This window comes from Camarhynchus parvulus, chromosome 28 (genome assembly GCF_901933205.1).
Source record: "Camarhynchus parvulus chromosome 28, STF_HiC, whole genome shotgun sequence".
Classification (NCBI taxonomy): domain Eukaryota; kingdom Metazoa; phylum Chordata; class Aves; order Passeriformes; family Thraupidae; genus Camarhynchus; species Camarhynchus parvulus.
Genome location: NC_044598.1, coordinates 1861703 through 1876496, shown reverse-complemented (window position 1 = coordinate 1876496; position 14794 = coordinate 1861703). Strand labels below are relative to the sequence as shown.

The 14794-nt window shown below is 43.7% G+C and overlaps 2 protein-coding genes across 4 annotated transcripts in view; one reads left to right on the top strand and one right to left on the bottom strand.

Annotated features, from left to right (window-relative positions):
• Positions 1 to 5489, top strand: part of EPS15L1 (epidermal growth factor receptor pathway substrate 15 like 1) — a 45429-nt gene extending 39940 nt beyond the window's left edge. For all 3 annotated transcript variants that reach the window (XM_030966901.1, XM_030966900.1, XM_030966899.1), the window contains one exon: positions 350 to 5489. In XM_030966901.1, the coding sequence (XP_030822761.1) occupies positions 350 to 496 (147 nt within the window). In that variant the 3' untranslated portion in view covers positions 497 to 5489. The remainder of the gene's footprint in view (positions 1 to 349) is intronic.
• A 6162-nt stretch (positions 5490 to 11651) lies between these two features.
• On the bottom strand, positions 11652 to 14143 carry KLF2 (Kruppel like factor 2). The gene is made up of 3 exons (XM_030966908.1): positions 13979 to 14143; positions 12986 to 13877; positions 11652 to 12564 (listed from the first exon to the last, which is right to left on the bottom strand). Exons 1-3 carry the CDS (start codon positions 14051 to 14053, stop codon positions 12389 to 12391), a joined length of 1143 nt encoding a protein of 380 aa, XP_030822768.1. The 5' UTR covers positions 14054 to 14143; the 3' UTR covers positions 11652 to 12388.
• Between the last annotated feature and the right edge of the window lie 651 nt (positions 14144 to 14794).

Below are 14794 nucleotides of genomic sequence, written 5' to 3'. Positions count from 1 at the left end.
TTGGCAGTTTTCATACCCAACTGAGCCACAGATGCAGGGACTTGCATCCCATGTGGGTTAATTTCCAGGTGGGAGGAGGAGGTAACTAAGGAAATAAACTAAGGAAATAAAGGAAAGAGGAATTAAGGAAATAAATCAAAGGAGGAAGTGAAGGAGGAAGAAATTAAGGAAATAAAGAATGAAGTGAGGAAACCAGTGAGTGAATTTCTGTGTCAATCTAGAACTGCCCTAAGACAGCCTGGTGTACTTGAGCTGTATATTTAATAAGTCTGATTCTTTGTATTTTTTGCATAATTTCTTCGAGCTGGTTGGTAACTTTATTAATTCATTTTCCATTTTCATTTTTTAGTTTGGAAATGAGGAACAGCAGCTGGCCTGGGCAAAGAGAGAGAGTGAAAAAGCAGAGCAGGAAAGACTGGCTCGGTTGAGGAGACAAGAACAAGAAGACCTTGAGTTGGCCATTGCACTCAGTAAGGCTGACATGCCAAACTCATAAAGAGGGTCTTGGCCTCCACCCTGTTCAAGAGAAACCTTGGAACAAAGCTTTTATAAAAATACTAAATCCTTGGTTTATATTTGTGAAAATAATTTAAGTCACCTTCAGATCTAAACAGGACTGGCTGGTTTTGTCTGACCAGGCTCTGTGTGGCTTCTCAAGTGCATAACCTGCAGGAATCACTGTATAAGCTGTATTGTATGTTCTAGATAAAATTTATTGCTTGTAAGAAATTTAATGTGTAATCCTAAGGTACTGAAAGTTTCTTTATCTGAAACACAAATGTTGCATAGAGTAAACTGCAGCTTGTGAATCTGGTTTTTCTTATAACCTGAATTCCACTGGGTCTTTGAGGCTGCAGTATGGATTTAAAAGAAAAGGCCATAAAAAGAGAATATAGAATTAGGTTTCACTTGTTACATTTATTTAATAATTCATGGTAGGCTAATCAGTACTTCTTCTGCATCATCTATGTCAAAGCATAAATTCATTGGTATTTTTATCCAGAAGTTGTGGCTTTTTGCAAAAGAATCTGACAATTGATATATGATGGATACAATGAACTCTATAAAACAGTACAAATTTGAAGACTGGAAATTAGTAGTTCTTCTAATTTAAACTTTTGTTTGCATTGAGTCTTAATAATTGTATAGGACTAAAAGTGGAAATTAATTTAGTAAATGGGATAAATAATTTAGCAGTCAAATTTATGAAGTAAAAATTTGCTTTAGTGCAAGCAAACAGGATTGCAAGGTGGTGATATACATTTGGGTGCTGCTTTAATGTGACATCAAGAAATGAAGTGGTGGAAAAGTTGCCATGTTTGAGGAGTGCTCCCCCCTAGCACTCATTGTACCCTCATTTACTCCAACTCCCAGCACACAGAATAGGTTGTGTTAGCCAGGTGACCCTCTGGGGCAGTCTCTACCTCTGCTTCTTCAATTCCACCTCTTTGGGGTTACAGATCAAGCAGCTTTAGCTGAAATGAAGCCAAGTTGAATCAGATTTTAGTTGCCAAACACACATTCATGCATCAGTTCTGGCACCACTCTCTGGTTGGCTCTAAAATCCAGTTTGCAGGACTCAGACCAGGTAGGAACAGGTTTTATATGCACTGAATGCTTCCACCTGGAAAACACAACACAGAATGTGTTTGACGTGTCATAGAAAAAATGAGTCTGTGAATTTAATTTGCTTGCTAGAAATGCCTTTTCTGATTACAGGAATTCTAAAACTTCTATTGTGTTTGCCTTGGAATTTTCTGTCTGGTAGAGTAGGGATCTAGCACAGCATTTTTAAATGTCCTCAGTCTTCTTTCCTGCCCTTTGTTCTCTGGGAATACAAAAGCTTTACATTCTGTGTTCTTACTGATGTGGCCCTTGTCTTACAACATTTTCTCTTTTTTTTAATGCATCATCTTCAATGCATTTCTATTTTTTATGTCCTTGTTTCCTTTTATTTTCGTACTACAATGATAGTGCCTGTTCAGTGAATGAAAGCAATCTTTCCCTGTTCAGTTGGGATTGCCTTATCCTGGATGCTTTCCTTACACAGAGGAGTCAGACTGGATCTTTTTTAGCATCTTGGTAGCTTTCAGCTCTGAAATGCAGCCAGGATTTGTAGTCTCAGGCTTTAGTGGGGAGGTAGGTGGATGGGTGGGTGTGCAGACACACACATCTATTCATGTTTAGGATGTTACTTTTAGGAGTCACAGCTCCCCTTTTGCTGTGTGTCTCATGTGCTAATGGTACTACAAATAATGTAAACCTTTTATTCTCCTCAGAAGAAGATTTATTTCTAATACCAAAACCACCCATATAATGGTCTTTAATACTGTCCTTTAATGATTCTTTTGGGATGCAATAGAAGCTGTTTCTAATTTTGAAGAACCTGATTTGAGATCCCCTCCCATTGCAATAATTTTTCTCTAATATATGTTTGATTAATATATGTGATCAAACATACTAAAACACAAAAAATTCTCTCTTCTGTTGGTGTATAGAACTTGAAATCTCTGAGAACTAACTTGTGTCTGTCTTTAGGTAGCATGATAAAACTTCTGCTGTGAAAGAGCAATTTTCAAAAGCAAGTGACTGCAAGATTCTCAGTGCAGTTATACAAACTGTACCCATGTGTAAGATCCTCCTGTTCACTTGGACCCGAGTCCTTGTGTCTCTTCTGCTACAATAAAATTTAGTAAGTAATACCAGTTCTGGATGGGATGATATCACTCCAGTGGGACAGGTGGATGACTAAAGAGCTTGATGCATTTTTGAAGTTCTGTACCATAAGAAGACTTTCTGCTGCTTTGTCAGATCCCTAAAACACTGACTTTATAATGCTTCTAGGCTAATGCGATGATGTTTTCAAGATGTCCAGCAGGGAGACAGTAATGTGAATTAATCCAGCATTCTGTATAGTGTTAGGGCTTGTTTTTGTATTTCCTTATTGACTCTTCCTCATATTTGCTTGGACAGTAACTGCAGATCAACCAATGAACAGGGACAGAACCCAATATATTGTCTATGCACAATATTAGATTTAGGAACCTTAAATTTACTGAAACACTCTTGATTCAAATTGTTGTCACTGCAGTAGAAGAAAACCTAGCTGTGATTTCTTGCTTTGTATTTAATACGGTTTTCCATATAAAAAGGAAGATTCCCCACATTCTTTCCCTATGCTGTAACTCAGTGTTTGTACAATACCTGCACTTGCTCTTTGAGGCAAAACTTTACTGCAAGACATTGCTCTTCTTCCTCTAGACCAGTGAAATTTAAAGCACAAACAGGCCTGTTGCTATTTGAGCAGAGAAAATACATACAATGTAAGATATGGAAAATGTGAATACCCCCAGTGCATATACAGTGTACAGTGAGATCCATATTATTTGTGTCTATGTGTATATATACATATATATATATAGAGAGAGAGAGTATTGTATAATGTAATCATAGTGTGTGTATATACATGTTCACATGCTCTGTCCAGTATATAGTTCCTTGTGCTGTACATAAAATATGTATATACAGTGAATATGTAGACTACGCATATATATTCTATATATTAAAGCTTGTGTGTATGAATTCTGTAACCACAGATGGATACAGAATTGAATCTTTACAGAAAATCAGATTAGCTCATGGCTCTGAGAGTTTTAAAGTCCTGGTTAAAGAAAAGAGGAGAAATTATTTCTAATCAATTTGTATCAAGATTTCTTTCATTGACATGAAAAACTGTGTTCATTAGCTGTGCCAGGTGTAAGAGAACCCTGGCAGAAAGTAGTAATTATCTGCACTGGATGTAATTTCACATTCTTTGTAGTTTTTAAAGTATCTGTTTGGAATGTACGTTCAACTGCTGATCTTGCATGTCATGTTTCTTCTCTGGGCGGAGGCAGTGAGTTTTCTTCTATGCTTGCTCGTATATTCCCTCTTCCCTCTTTCCTGTCTTTTCCTTTTGAAAAAATTATTTGTGGGGAGCTGTTCCCATACACACACACCAGACAGTCACAGGCAAAGGTGGAAAACATGTTTTTCTTGCTTCATTCCAGTTAGATTGGTTACACATAATTGTCATCTGGATTCCAGCTCTGTGTTTCCTCCATTTCCACCTTAAACTTTTACTTCAGGAGGAACAAATATCCATTGCATATTTGGCTTAGAGGAAAGAGTGGGGGTGATTCTTCTTTCTACTTAGATAAATTATTAGCCTCTGTGGTACCTTCAGTGATCAGTCAGAGTTTAGCAGGGTTTTATGGTGGCACACATGTTTTATATAGAATATATACTACTGGATGGACTTGTGGAAAGCCTCTGTGGATTGCACAGAGCACTGAGGCACATCAATTAAACAGGACAGACAGACAGTTGTTCACGTTGAACCTGCCCATGCAGACAGTGCACATAGGGCACAGATATTGAATTACCACATTGCCCCTCACAGAACTGTGTGTTCACGTTTGCCTTCGGTGGTTTCCCTCAGTTACCTTCAAACCTCCCAGTCACCCTGCAATAAAAACAGATGCTCATAAAAGTCATACTTCCACAATAATGCTGTAAGAAATATTTTTATATAGGCAACTTTTTCTTCATGGAACCTCTGCCCTGTGAGGATCATCAGTCCTTCCTCTATCTTGTTCCATGTACTGTGCTCTCAAAGTGTAGGAAGTTCCAAGCTGTGTCTATGTAAGCCTTTTTATTTTTAATTCCCATCTGTGAAATCTGTTGGCACTATTGTAGAAATCATTTTGTCATCTTACGCTCAAGGATAGCACACTTTTCTTGAATTCTTCTTACAATCCTTTTGGGGTTACTATTTCTTCTTTAGTGTTTCTCCATTGAGAAGAATATTTGTTCTGTAGAACCGTGGCCCAAGGAGTTTTTTTCCAAGTAGAATTGTTGCTTTCCCTTGTGTAAGAGTTTGATTTCTCCTTTCTTCTGTATTTTTTCCCTCCCTCTCGGGAATTTAATTTCTGCTTAATCCTCATTTAGAGCTGGAACTCTGTTGATGTGAATTGATCTCTGCTGTTAATCATCTAATTCAATTATCTTCCTATACTAGTGAAACAGCCAGGTTTTTGGTTATATATTTGGTTATATATTGCATCTATGTAGACTTCACAACAACCATCTTTTCTTAGAAAGGAATTCTGCTTGGAGTATGATGGAATCATAGAAGATTTATTTTTAGAGTAAATATGTTTACTGTAATTCATTGACACATCTGTTTGATCAGTTGATATACTGCTCTTTTTACTTGAAAGTTTTATAAATAAAGGCTAATTTGTTATAAAATGGAATTTTCATTTTCCCAACTTCTGCCTCTCCCTTTAAATTTCAAAGGAAAGCTCCTAGGCACTGTGGTTCCTTCTGCTGTTGCAAGTGCAGAGTGCTCTTCTGGCGTCCCTTTTAATATATCATTCTTCAGTCTGATCCGAAAAGGTGGAAACACAAAGTGGAAACTGCAGTGTTGACCTAAATCTGACTATTATCTCCAAATATGTACATTATTGTGGTTATATTTATCTTTCAAATGTTATAACAAATTGTAAGGTATTTTAATTTTAACCCATCTCATGTGTTATATTGTTTAATATAATAAGAGAAATGTTATTGTTTAATATAATAAATGAAAGTTACTTTTTGGAGCTCTGAGATTTCAGCACTCTTTCTTTACTTTTTTTTTGTCCACACTTTCGCAAGCTTTTCTGTTAAATTTGTGAATCTTGCTTTGAAGAACAGCTCTATTCTCTGCACTGAAATATTTTTCCTGTTGGTTGGTGCCCTCTGCACTGTTTTCCCTCCTGTCCTTCCCTTTCTTCCTTGTCCCAGCTAGATTTGGGCTGAGCAGACCAGTCCCAAATCCAACATCACGCCCTTCCCAAGCAGTCTGTGTGCAGCAATTCTGGATGTCCTGGCAATTTACACTGGGAGTGGCTGGAGAGATCACTGGAGACAACCTTTGGCTGGCTGGAAAAACACATCTCACTACTGGGCTATTCTATTTACTCACTTTGAGTCATTCTTCTCCCAGCTGTTCTGCTCCTGCTCACCTGGTCAAAGTCAGCAGCAGGTTGCAAAGGCAGGTTTCCCTCCAGTATTTTTAGTACATTTACATTTTGGAGGATTTGAGCCTAGTGTGTCATAGATGGGCACAATCCCTACCCAGTTCTCATTGTGTCATGCTTCTCATCTCTCATAAAACCATGACCCAGCTCTCCGCATGTTGCTCCCACTCGAGTTTCTGGGGTCTGACATACACAGCATTCTCATCCCTGTGCTTTGCCAAATTCTTTCCTAATCCACCTTGTCTGGGCTTAATCCGAAAGGACGCCCCTGTACCCAGCATGGCCTAAGAGCCCCTTCACTGGGAAGGGCAGAAAAGCATCACCATTCTGTTCAGGATGTGGAAATTTCACCCTAAAGGCTGCCCAAGGTCTGAGCCCAACTGTTAAACCTCAAACACAACTGTATGACTGAACCTAAATATGTCCCAGGCCCAGCTATCCTCTTGGAATTCTGTCTGGAAGTGCTGTCAGGTTTATCTCTAGAATTGCTGAATCTCCCATCTGCTATACATGACTATCAGTGTAGTCACTCTGAGTACCTTTCCCCTCCTGTTTTGTTTTTTTTTTAATGTTATGACCACAATTAAAACTTTTTATTGGTGCTGATGCAGCGTCTCGTAAAATTGCTGTAGCCTTCCTAATTGATGAAATCTCACAGGACTCTGCCAACAGCATACACAATATATTTCTGCTGTTTAACTTTCCATTAAGGTCCTTGCTCACAATTTTCAAAATGAAAAAGGCCTGTGCTCTCTGCCTATCCCTTGCTTCCACAGAAAGGACATCCAGGCATTCTGTATCCCATATTTTGCAATATAATATAAAATCATTAAGATAACAAAACTCATGCTGTCATTGCACACAGGCTGTAAATAAATGGTTCTTGGGATCTGATTATATTTTGTGTGTTTTTTCCTTTGTGTTTAAGCCTCAGGCTCAGTAGTTATTCACCTAATATATTAAATGTCACAGGAGATCATATCCAAAATGATATTCCATATATTTCTTTGTGACATAATGAGTCGGAACTCCTGGGCCATGGCAGAGGAGCTGCTGCAGAGTTCAAAGCTCTGACTGCTTCACTCACAGCATTTAGGACATGTCTTGCACAGGCAGGACCTGGGACAGACCCAGCTGAGAGCAGCTGCTTCGAGGACACACAGGAATTTTAAAGTTTGCAGATGCCACCAGGTAGGTTTTGGATGCTAGCAATGGGGATGGCTTTCTCCCTGCTAAATTACATGGGGTTTGGGATGAATTTTTTGCTAGTTACCATAGCGATGGCTACATGACTTTGTTGTAGTTGTTTTTTCTAAATATAGCAAAAGAAATTGCTAGAGCTTGGGGTTCTGGCTTCAAAAATTCAATTTAAGCAAAACCTAACAGCTACTCTGTGTTAGAGGTGCACAAAATAGCTTAAGAAACCACAGAGTTTCTACCACAGAAAACCACAGAACCGCACAATCCTATAATTTGAAGAGTGGACAAACTTATTTTGGCATTCTTGTGGATGGAAGACCAAAGTTTAGAGCCAGTCAATGTTTTCAGGCAGTTTGTAAATGGCTGTGAGTAACCAAGGTTGAAATGCCCCATCCTGCATGAGGTGAGCCATGCCCAGCACCAAAGCTTCAGCTCTTCTGGATGTGATTAACTACAATTCTGAATCTAAAATAAAGTTCCAGAAAAGCCATGGAGTTTCTAGTCCAGCCTTCCACTTTAGGGTTAAAAAAAAGACATTTGAAAGTGTCTTTCCTGCTGGTTTGCTTGGTGCTTGTTGTTCACAGAGTACTGGTGAGGTGCTGGGCTGTTTCACAGCCACTGCTGCAGTGCCACAACGGTGCTGGTTGTGCGCAGCCTGATGTTGGCTGTGCACAGAGTGCTGGGGTGCTGCTGCTGGGCTGCTCCACAGGGTGCTGGGGTGCCCCTGGGTATGCACAGGGTGCTGGGCTGGTGGTGCAGGGTATGCACAGGGTGCTGGGGTGATGCTGGTGTGGTGCTGGGATGGTGCTGGGATGATGCTGGGTATGCACAATCTGCTCGGATGGTGGTGCTGGGTATGCACAGTCTGATGGGATGGTGCTGGGGTGTTGCTGGGCTGTTTCACCAGTGCTGGATTGGTGCTGGATGGGTGCTGGGATGGTGCTGGGCGAGCACAGGGCGTTGTGTCACCTTGAAGACCCAAAAGGAGACCGAGCCACACGGCCCTGCAGCAGCTGGACCTGGTCCTGCTCTGGGCTGTTTCAGAATTACAGCGTGTTCTGACAGTGAGGTCCCATCTCAGAGGAGTTTTACTGACCCTTCTCAAGTCAGTGGGTGAGGAAAAACCATTTTTAGCAGAGTGAAACAATGCTCTGAAACTCCGCGTGGAATGATCCAACTTTGAGCAGTGACTGCTCTGGATGGTACCTGAGTTCGGCAATATTTACCTCCCTTTTCACTAAGAACATTGTGCAGGATTTTCTTGTATCTGCACTTAACCTGCTCTAACTCACCTCACAATCTATCTTAGAACAATAGGCAGCCCATGGCTGTGGTATCTTAAATTAATATGTGTGAAAATCTTGTTTTCAACAGACTCTGCGTTTCCTTCCATTAGGTTTAACTACAACTTCTGTAGTTTTTTCCTTTCCCTGGTATGTTAAAATCAAATCCACAATAGCTGCAGGTTGTGGTCACTGGATGCTCCCTGGGAGGCAGATGGTTAATTAGAACAAAATTACTTAAGAGAGGACAACCTGATGGTCAATTATTAGAAGATGTGGAACATCAGTGGTTTCCTGCTGACTAGGGGAGGCTGGGTAGATCACTGGAATTACAGCATATCTTTGGATGTACTCATTTAAAACAATTAAAGAAAAAAAAAAAGAGAGTTGAATATTACTCAGAATGTGAGAAGAATGAGATCAGCATCTCTTTTTTTTTTTCTACTACAAGATGATCTCAAGATTCAAGAACATGCAGTTTCCTGTAAAGACCACACAGCTATTATCACAGATGCCCTCTGTTAAACAATGACAAGAAAGTTTCTTGTGAACTTTTATTAGTGCTTTGTCCCCTCATCCCTTCCAGCATTCAGAGGACTGACTTTTTATGTTTTTATATGTCTTTTATATTTATGTATGAGGATTCCTGTGCTCTATTTTCAGTTGAGTCACCTGCTCCTCTTTCCACATCTCCACGGCTCCTCAGGGTCTGAGCACTATTTGGTAACACAAAAATCTGCTTGATAGCAGATATGAACTGTCTTATCTGAAGACTTTTTAGTGAGCAGGAGCAGAGGCAGCAGAGGTGATAACCCTCACAGCCAGGCTCTCACCTGGAGCAAAGGCAGATTTGGATACTCCCATGCTGAGGCACCGGAGGAGGAGAAGCACACAATTGTGCAGGGTGCTGCAGAGTAGCCACATGAGGCTTTTTTAAGGGTTGGTGACTGTGGTGGTTTTATTTCTGCACAAAGGCCCTGAGCAGCACACAATGCCTTTGTGCCACTCACAGGCTGCAGCTGCTCTGGAATCACAGAATCCCAGAACAGTTTGGGTTGGAAGGGAGCTCCAAGTCCATCCTGTTCCAACCCTGCCATGGGCAGGGACATCTCCCACTAGATCAGGATGCTCCAAACCCCCTCCAAGCTGGCTTTGAACATTTCCAGGGATGAAACAGTGACAATTTCTCTGGGAATTCTATTCCAGTACCTCATCACCCTCACAGAGAAGAATTTTTTCCCCATGTCCCATCTAACCCTGCTCTCTGGCCATGTGAAGACATTCCCTGTGTCCTGTCATTTGAGCCCTTGTCTAAAGTAAGTCCCTCTCCAGCTCTCTTGGAGCCCCTTTAGGCACTGGAAGGAGCTCTGAGCTCTCCTTGGAGCCTTCTCTTCTCCAGGCTGAGGATTTGGAAGGGAAGAAAACTGGTCAGACCAGCCAGAGGTCAGGAGAGGGCTGGGGACAAGCAGAGGCAGATAAGTGTGCTGTGATGTTGTGATGCTTCCAAGCTCTCCTCCATCACTGAAAAGCTCTGGCTGGGCCCTTCCCAAGGCAGACATGGGGCTCTTTGTCTTTTAAATTGCATCACAAAAAAGGGAATCATTTAAGCTTGCACTGTGTTACTGAAACCTGGGTTATTATAAAAACTGGGAATGCTGAAAACTGGGAATGACTATAACCACTTCCAGTTCTTCAGAAAGAGCAAGGAAAAGCCAGGTGAGTATGAAGAGATGAGGGTAAGAATTTTAAAAGTTATCTTCCTAGAGTTATGAACACCAAAGGACGTGCTGAAATATGAAAATATTCAGCTATGGGGAAAGAGAAGGAAATACCTAGAACTGTTGCAACAATGAATGTGCCAAGTTTAGAACATCTTTAAGTCATCCTCACTTTCTGGAATTAGATTATGCAATTTTTTTTTCTAGCAAATAAATGAGTTTTGTTTTTGATGAAGAAACACTAAAGCTCCCTTATATTTCACTTTGAAAGAACTACAAAAGTGAAATGTGGAACTCGTTCTTCCATGCCAATGATTAGAAGCCCAAAATACATCTGTTCCACATGAGCAGCTTCAGCCTTTGCTTTCACAGAAGAACAGCTATATTTGTAGTTACTCTAAATGCATTCCTGTTGATTTAATTCTTGTGTATTCTAACACGTAAAGTCAGAAAAAAGGTCACAATCTTGATTAAAACCAAGCTGCAAGTGTCCATATGTTAAGGGAAAAATGCAGCAATATAAGCTGAATCTGCATATTTGATTAGCAGTGATACACAAGTATCAGAACTCACCACAACACAGGAGTTGTAAAGACAGAGGATGCCCATCAGACTGTCAGAACAACTGCTTGGATTTACTGCCTGGCCTTTTGAGCTCATTCACAGCTGTGAAGAATTTTTTAGGGGCCCAATTTGACTTTTTTAGCAGTCTTTACTGCTATAGCTGTTGCAGAATCCAGTTTACTTGCAATTAGTTTTCAGAATCTCAATTCCTGGCTGATTTTCCCCCCAAACAGTTAATAACTGTCTCAACTCCTGAAATCTAGGTGGCACTACAAATTGTTAAGTGAATTTAAGTTTTGGGGAATGAGTTATGAAGGTGTTTTAACCTGTGTTGTGAATTCACTACTGTTCTATTGGAATTCTGCACTGAGTTCTTGAGAACAAGGATAATTTATGTACAAGAATGCCTTAAAATAAGCCCCCATAATTATAAAAATGCAGTGTTTAAATTTATAGTAAAAACCCACACACTGCTGGCAAAACTATAACTGCATCTGGAAAACATTAAGAATGCTATTAAAATACTCTTGCATAAACTAGAAATGAGACTGAAATTACAGTGTTGCTTACTTAACCATTTTTAGGAAGTATATTTTGACTATGATCTACTTTCCTATTTGATTTTTGATAAAGCACTGTACTATGTCTTATTTGCCAGTGAGAATACCTTACTTACTCTGTTATCTATTTCAGACAAATCCATAGCTCAGATTTTTTTAAGTGTCTTGTTACAGTTGTAGATAATTTGAAACACAATCAGGTGGTTGCTGGTCCAGCTATCAGGAAAAAAGTAACAGGGATATCTCAAAGGAGAATAAAAGTCACAGCAATTAAAAACTTATTTTATTAAAAAGATGAAATGCTTTCAAACATTGAAAAATTATGTTTTTATAAAAACAGAAATAGGCAAAATACCCATTTGTCTTCTATTTACATATACAATATTTCTCATTGTATAAAATTATTTACAATATATAAAAAATTACAGTAAATAGGTTATTTTCTTACAAGACATCAAGCCCTGTACTTCTAGTGTAGATCATGGCAAACAAGAATACTATTGCACCTGTGAACCAAACAGTCTAACAAGAGGAGTGTAATCTTAGCCATGCCTTCAACTGAGATCTAAACTAACATCGTTAGCTACAGTAACATTCATTTAATCTCTTCTAGGGTCAACTTCAGGCAGTTTCCATACAAACATTGTCTTGTAAAGCTTAGGAATGGGCAGTTAGAATTGGGGGAAAAAAAAAACCAAAACATATTTACAGCTTCTTCTATACAATCTGTATGGAGTCTTACGGAGTTTACCCTTCACAGAAGCTGCATAAATTAACCCCTGTTCTCCTTCCTGACCGGGACGGGCAGGTCCCTGCCTCGGGCGCGGCAGATTCCCCGCGGGGGATGCCCGGCTGAGCATCCTCGTGTCGGATCCTCCGCGTCCGTCCTGGAGCGTCGGGCGGTGCCTCCCTGTGTAGTACCAGCTACAGATTTCTCACCCTTCTGCACCTGAGCAGTTAAATATGGTCCCACTGGCGGCAGGGCAGGCTCCCTGGGGCTACATGTGCCGCTTCATGTGCAGGGCCAGGTGGTCTGACCGGGAGAAGGCTCTGTCGCACAGGTGGCACTGGAAGGGCCGGTGCCCCGTGTGCTTGCGGTAGTGCCGGGTGAGCTCGTCCGAGCGTGCGAACTTCCAGCCGCAGCCTTCCCAGTTGCAGTGGTAGGGCTTTTCACCTGTTTGGGGAAATCGGACAGCGTGACTCAGCATGGCATCACACACCGGGCAACCTGCCGAGGTTGTTGTAATGTATCCCTGTATTTGCTCCCAAGCCCTTCCACGGCAAGACTCAACTGCTTTTAAGCTCAATTACTAGAAATTCCTTTACCATAAAGCCCTTTCTAAAGCTCTTTCTCCAAAGACTTTTCACCCATACGTGCAGTGAAAATCTTTGGAGAAAGGGCTTTAGAAGCCCTTAGAAAAGCTTTGACTACATAGGTAAACACCTAGATGTTACAGAGCTGTGAATTTAACAGACTCCAAGGTAAAAGCCCGGGCTGCGAACTGGTTTGTTTTTTTTTTTTTTTTTTTTTTACACGGGGCTATCCCAGCCGGCACACAGTACATCTCCGCACGATGGCCATCAGCAATAATTACCTGTGTGCGTCCTGAGGTGAGCCTTCAGGTGCGAGCTCTTGGTGTAGGTCTTCCCACAGCCGGCATAGCTGCACGTGTGAGTGGCCGTCCTCTTCCTCGGCCAGGACCGGCGTCCCCGCTTTGGTTTGGAGTCCAGCAGCTCCAGAGGGGAGGAAGGAGGGGTGAGCGTGCCCCGAGGAGCTGAGGGCTGTAAGGGCAGGCTGTCCTCGAAAAGGCCAAACTGGGAGGTGTTCTGGTACTGGAGGTGGGTCTGCGGGTGGTGGAAGCCGGAGGCCGGGTGGTAACTCTGCTGGTAGGACACGGACGAGGGGCACATCATCTGCGTGTGGCACTCATTCACCATGAGATCGTCGGGGCTCAGCGGGGGCGTCTCTGCCCCAGGGATCTGCGGGGAACTGGCCACCCGGGGCTGCTCGTAGGCCATCATGCACGTCGCGTTCCCCTCCTGCTTGATCTTTGGGCAAGCCTGGGGCACCAGACCCAGGACCGGTCCATAATTGTCCATGTCGGGCTCGGGCTTAATGTTCTCAACGAACTGCGGGCCCCCAAAGGTGGGTGTCACAAAGAAGCGGCCGTGGACGCTGCCAGAAGGGCAATAGTTGGAGTCCATCTCGGAGCGCATCATCTCCGGCACGATGCCGGCGTTGTAGGGCGGGGGGCTGCCCTGCTCCAGGGCATTGTAGCATCCCGGGGACGGGTTTGTCTGGTAAAAGCCACCGCTTTCGCCTTGGGCGGGAGGATAGTCCCCGCCGGCAGCGCTCTGGCCGTAGCCATCGCTGCCCATGGAAAGGATAAAATCCAGCACGTTGTTGAGATCCTCATCCTCTTTGCGCGGGGAGAGGCCGCCCCAGGTGCCGGCGGGGGTCTTGGCCTCCTGCTCACACTTCCACCTCTGGGGAGAGAGAAAAGGGACAGGGTTAGAGATGCCGCTCGCCGGGGGGACGCGGGGGGACGGGGTCGGGGCGCGGAGCCGTCGGCGCCGGGGACACTCACTTCGTGCAGGGCTTTCTCGCGGCAGGGGCTGGCGAAGGTGGCGAAGGAGGGCAGGGCGGTGTCGCTCAGCGCCATGGTGCGGGACGAGCGCGGCCGGCCGCCCTCCGCACCTTATAACGCGGGCGCGGGCGGCCTCAGGCCAATTGCAGGAGCGGAGGAAACGCGTCCCGGACGGGGCGGGCGGGAGGCAGCGGCTCGGGCGCAGCCTAAATTTAGCCCCGGTATAAAAGGACGCGGCGGCGGCGGCGGTCCCAGCCCGAGCGGGGCGGAGCGCAGCGGGGACGGGCCCCCTCCGCTGCCCTCCCCTCGGTGCGGGGCAGGGGCGGCCCGGGAGCCGCGACCCCCGGCCGGGACAGGGGCCGGAGAGCCGCGACCCCCGGTTCGGGCCGGAGCCGGAGAGCCGCGACCTCCGGTTCGTGCAGGGGGACACTGAGGGGTCTCTACCGCAAGTGAGCTTAGGGAACGCCAAGGGGTCCCTGCTGCAGGGACACTGAGGGACCCTGTGCTGTGCTAAGAGACACCGTGAGGGTCTTGGGTGGGATGAGGGACCACAGGGGACCCTCCCCTGGAAATACCTTCAGGATCCTTCCCGACACGAGCGGACCCTGTGCTGTGGGGGCGGAGGGCAGCAACGGCTCCCTGCCCTGGAAACAGCGAGGGAGCATCTGTGACATGAGAGAACACTGATAGCTACGAGCTGCAACAGCGACTGTGCTGTGGGAAGGGGAGCTCTGAGGGGTCCTTGCCCTAGGGACACTAAAAATGACACCATGAATTAGGGGTTTGATCCCCCCACACCTCAGAGCAGCTGCCCCA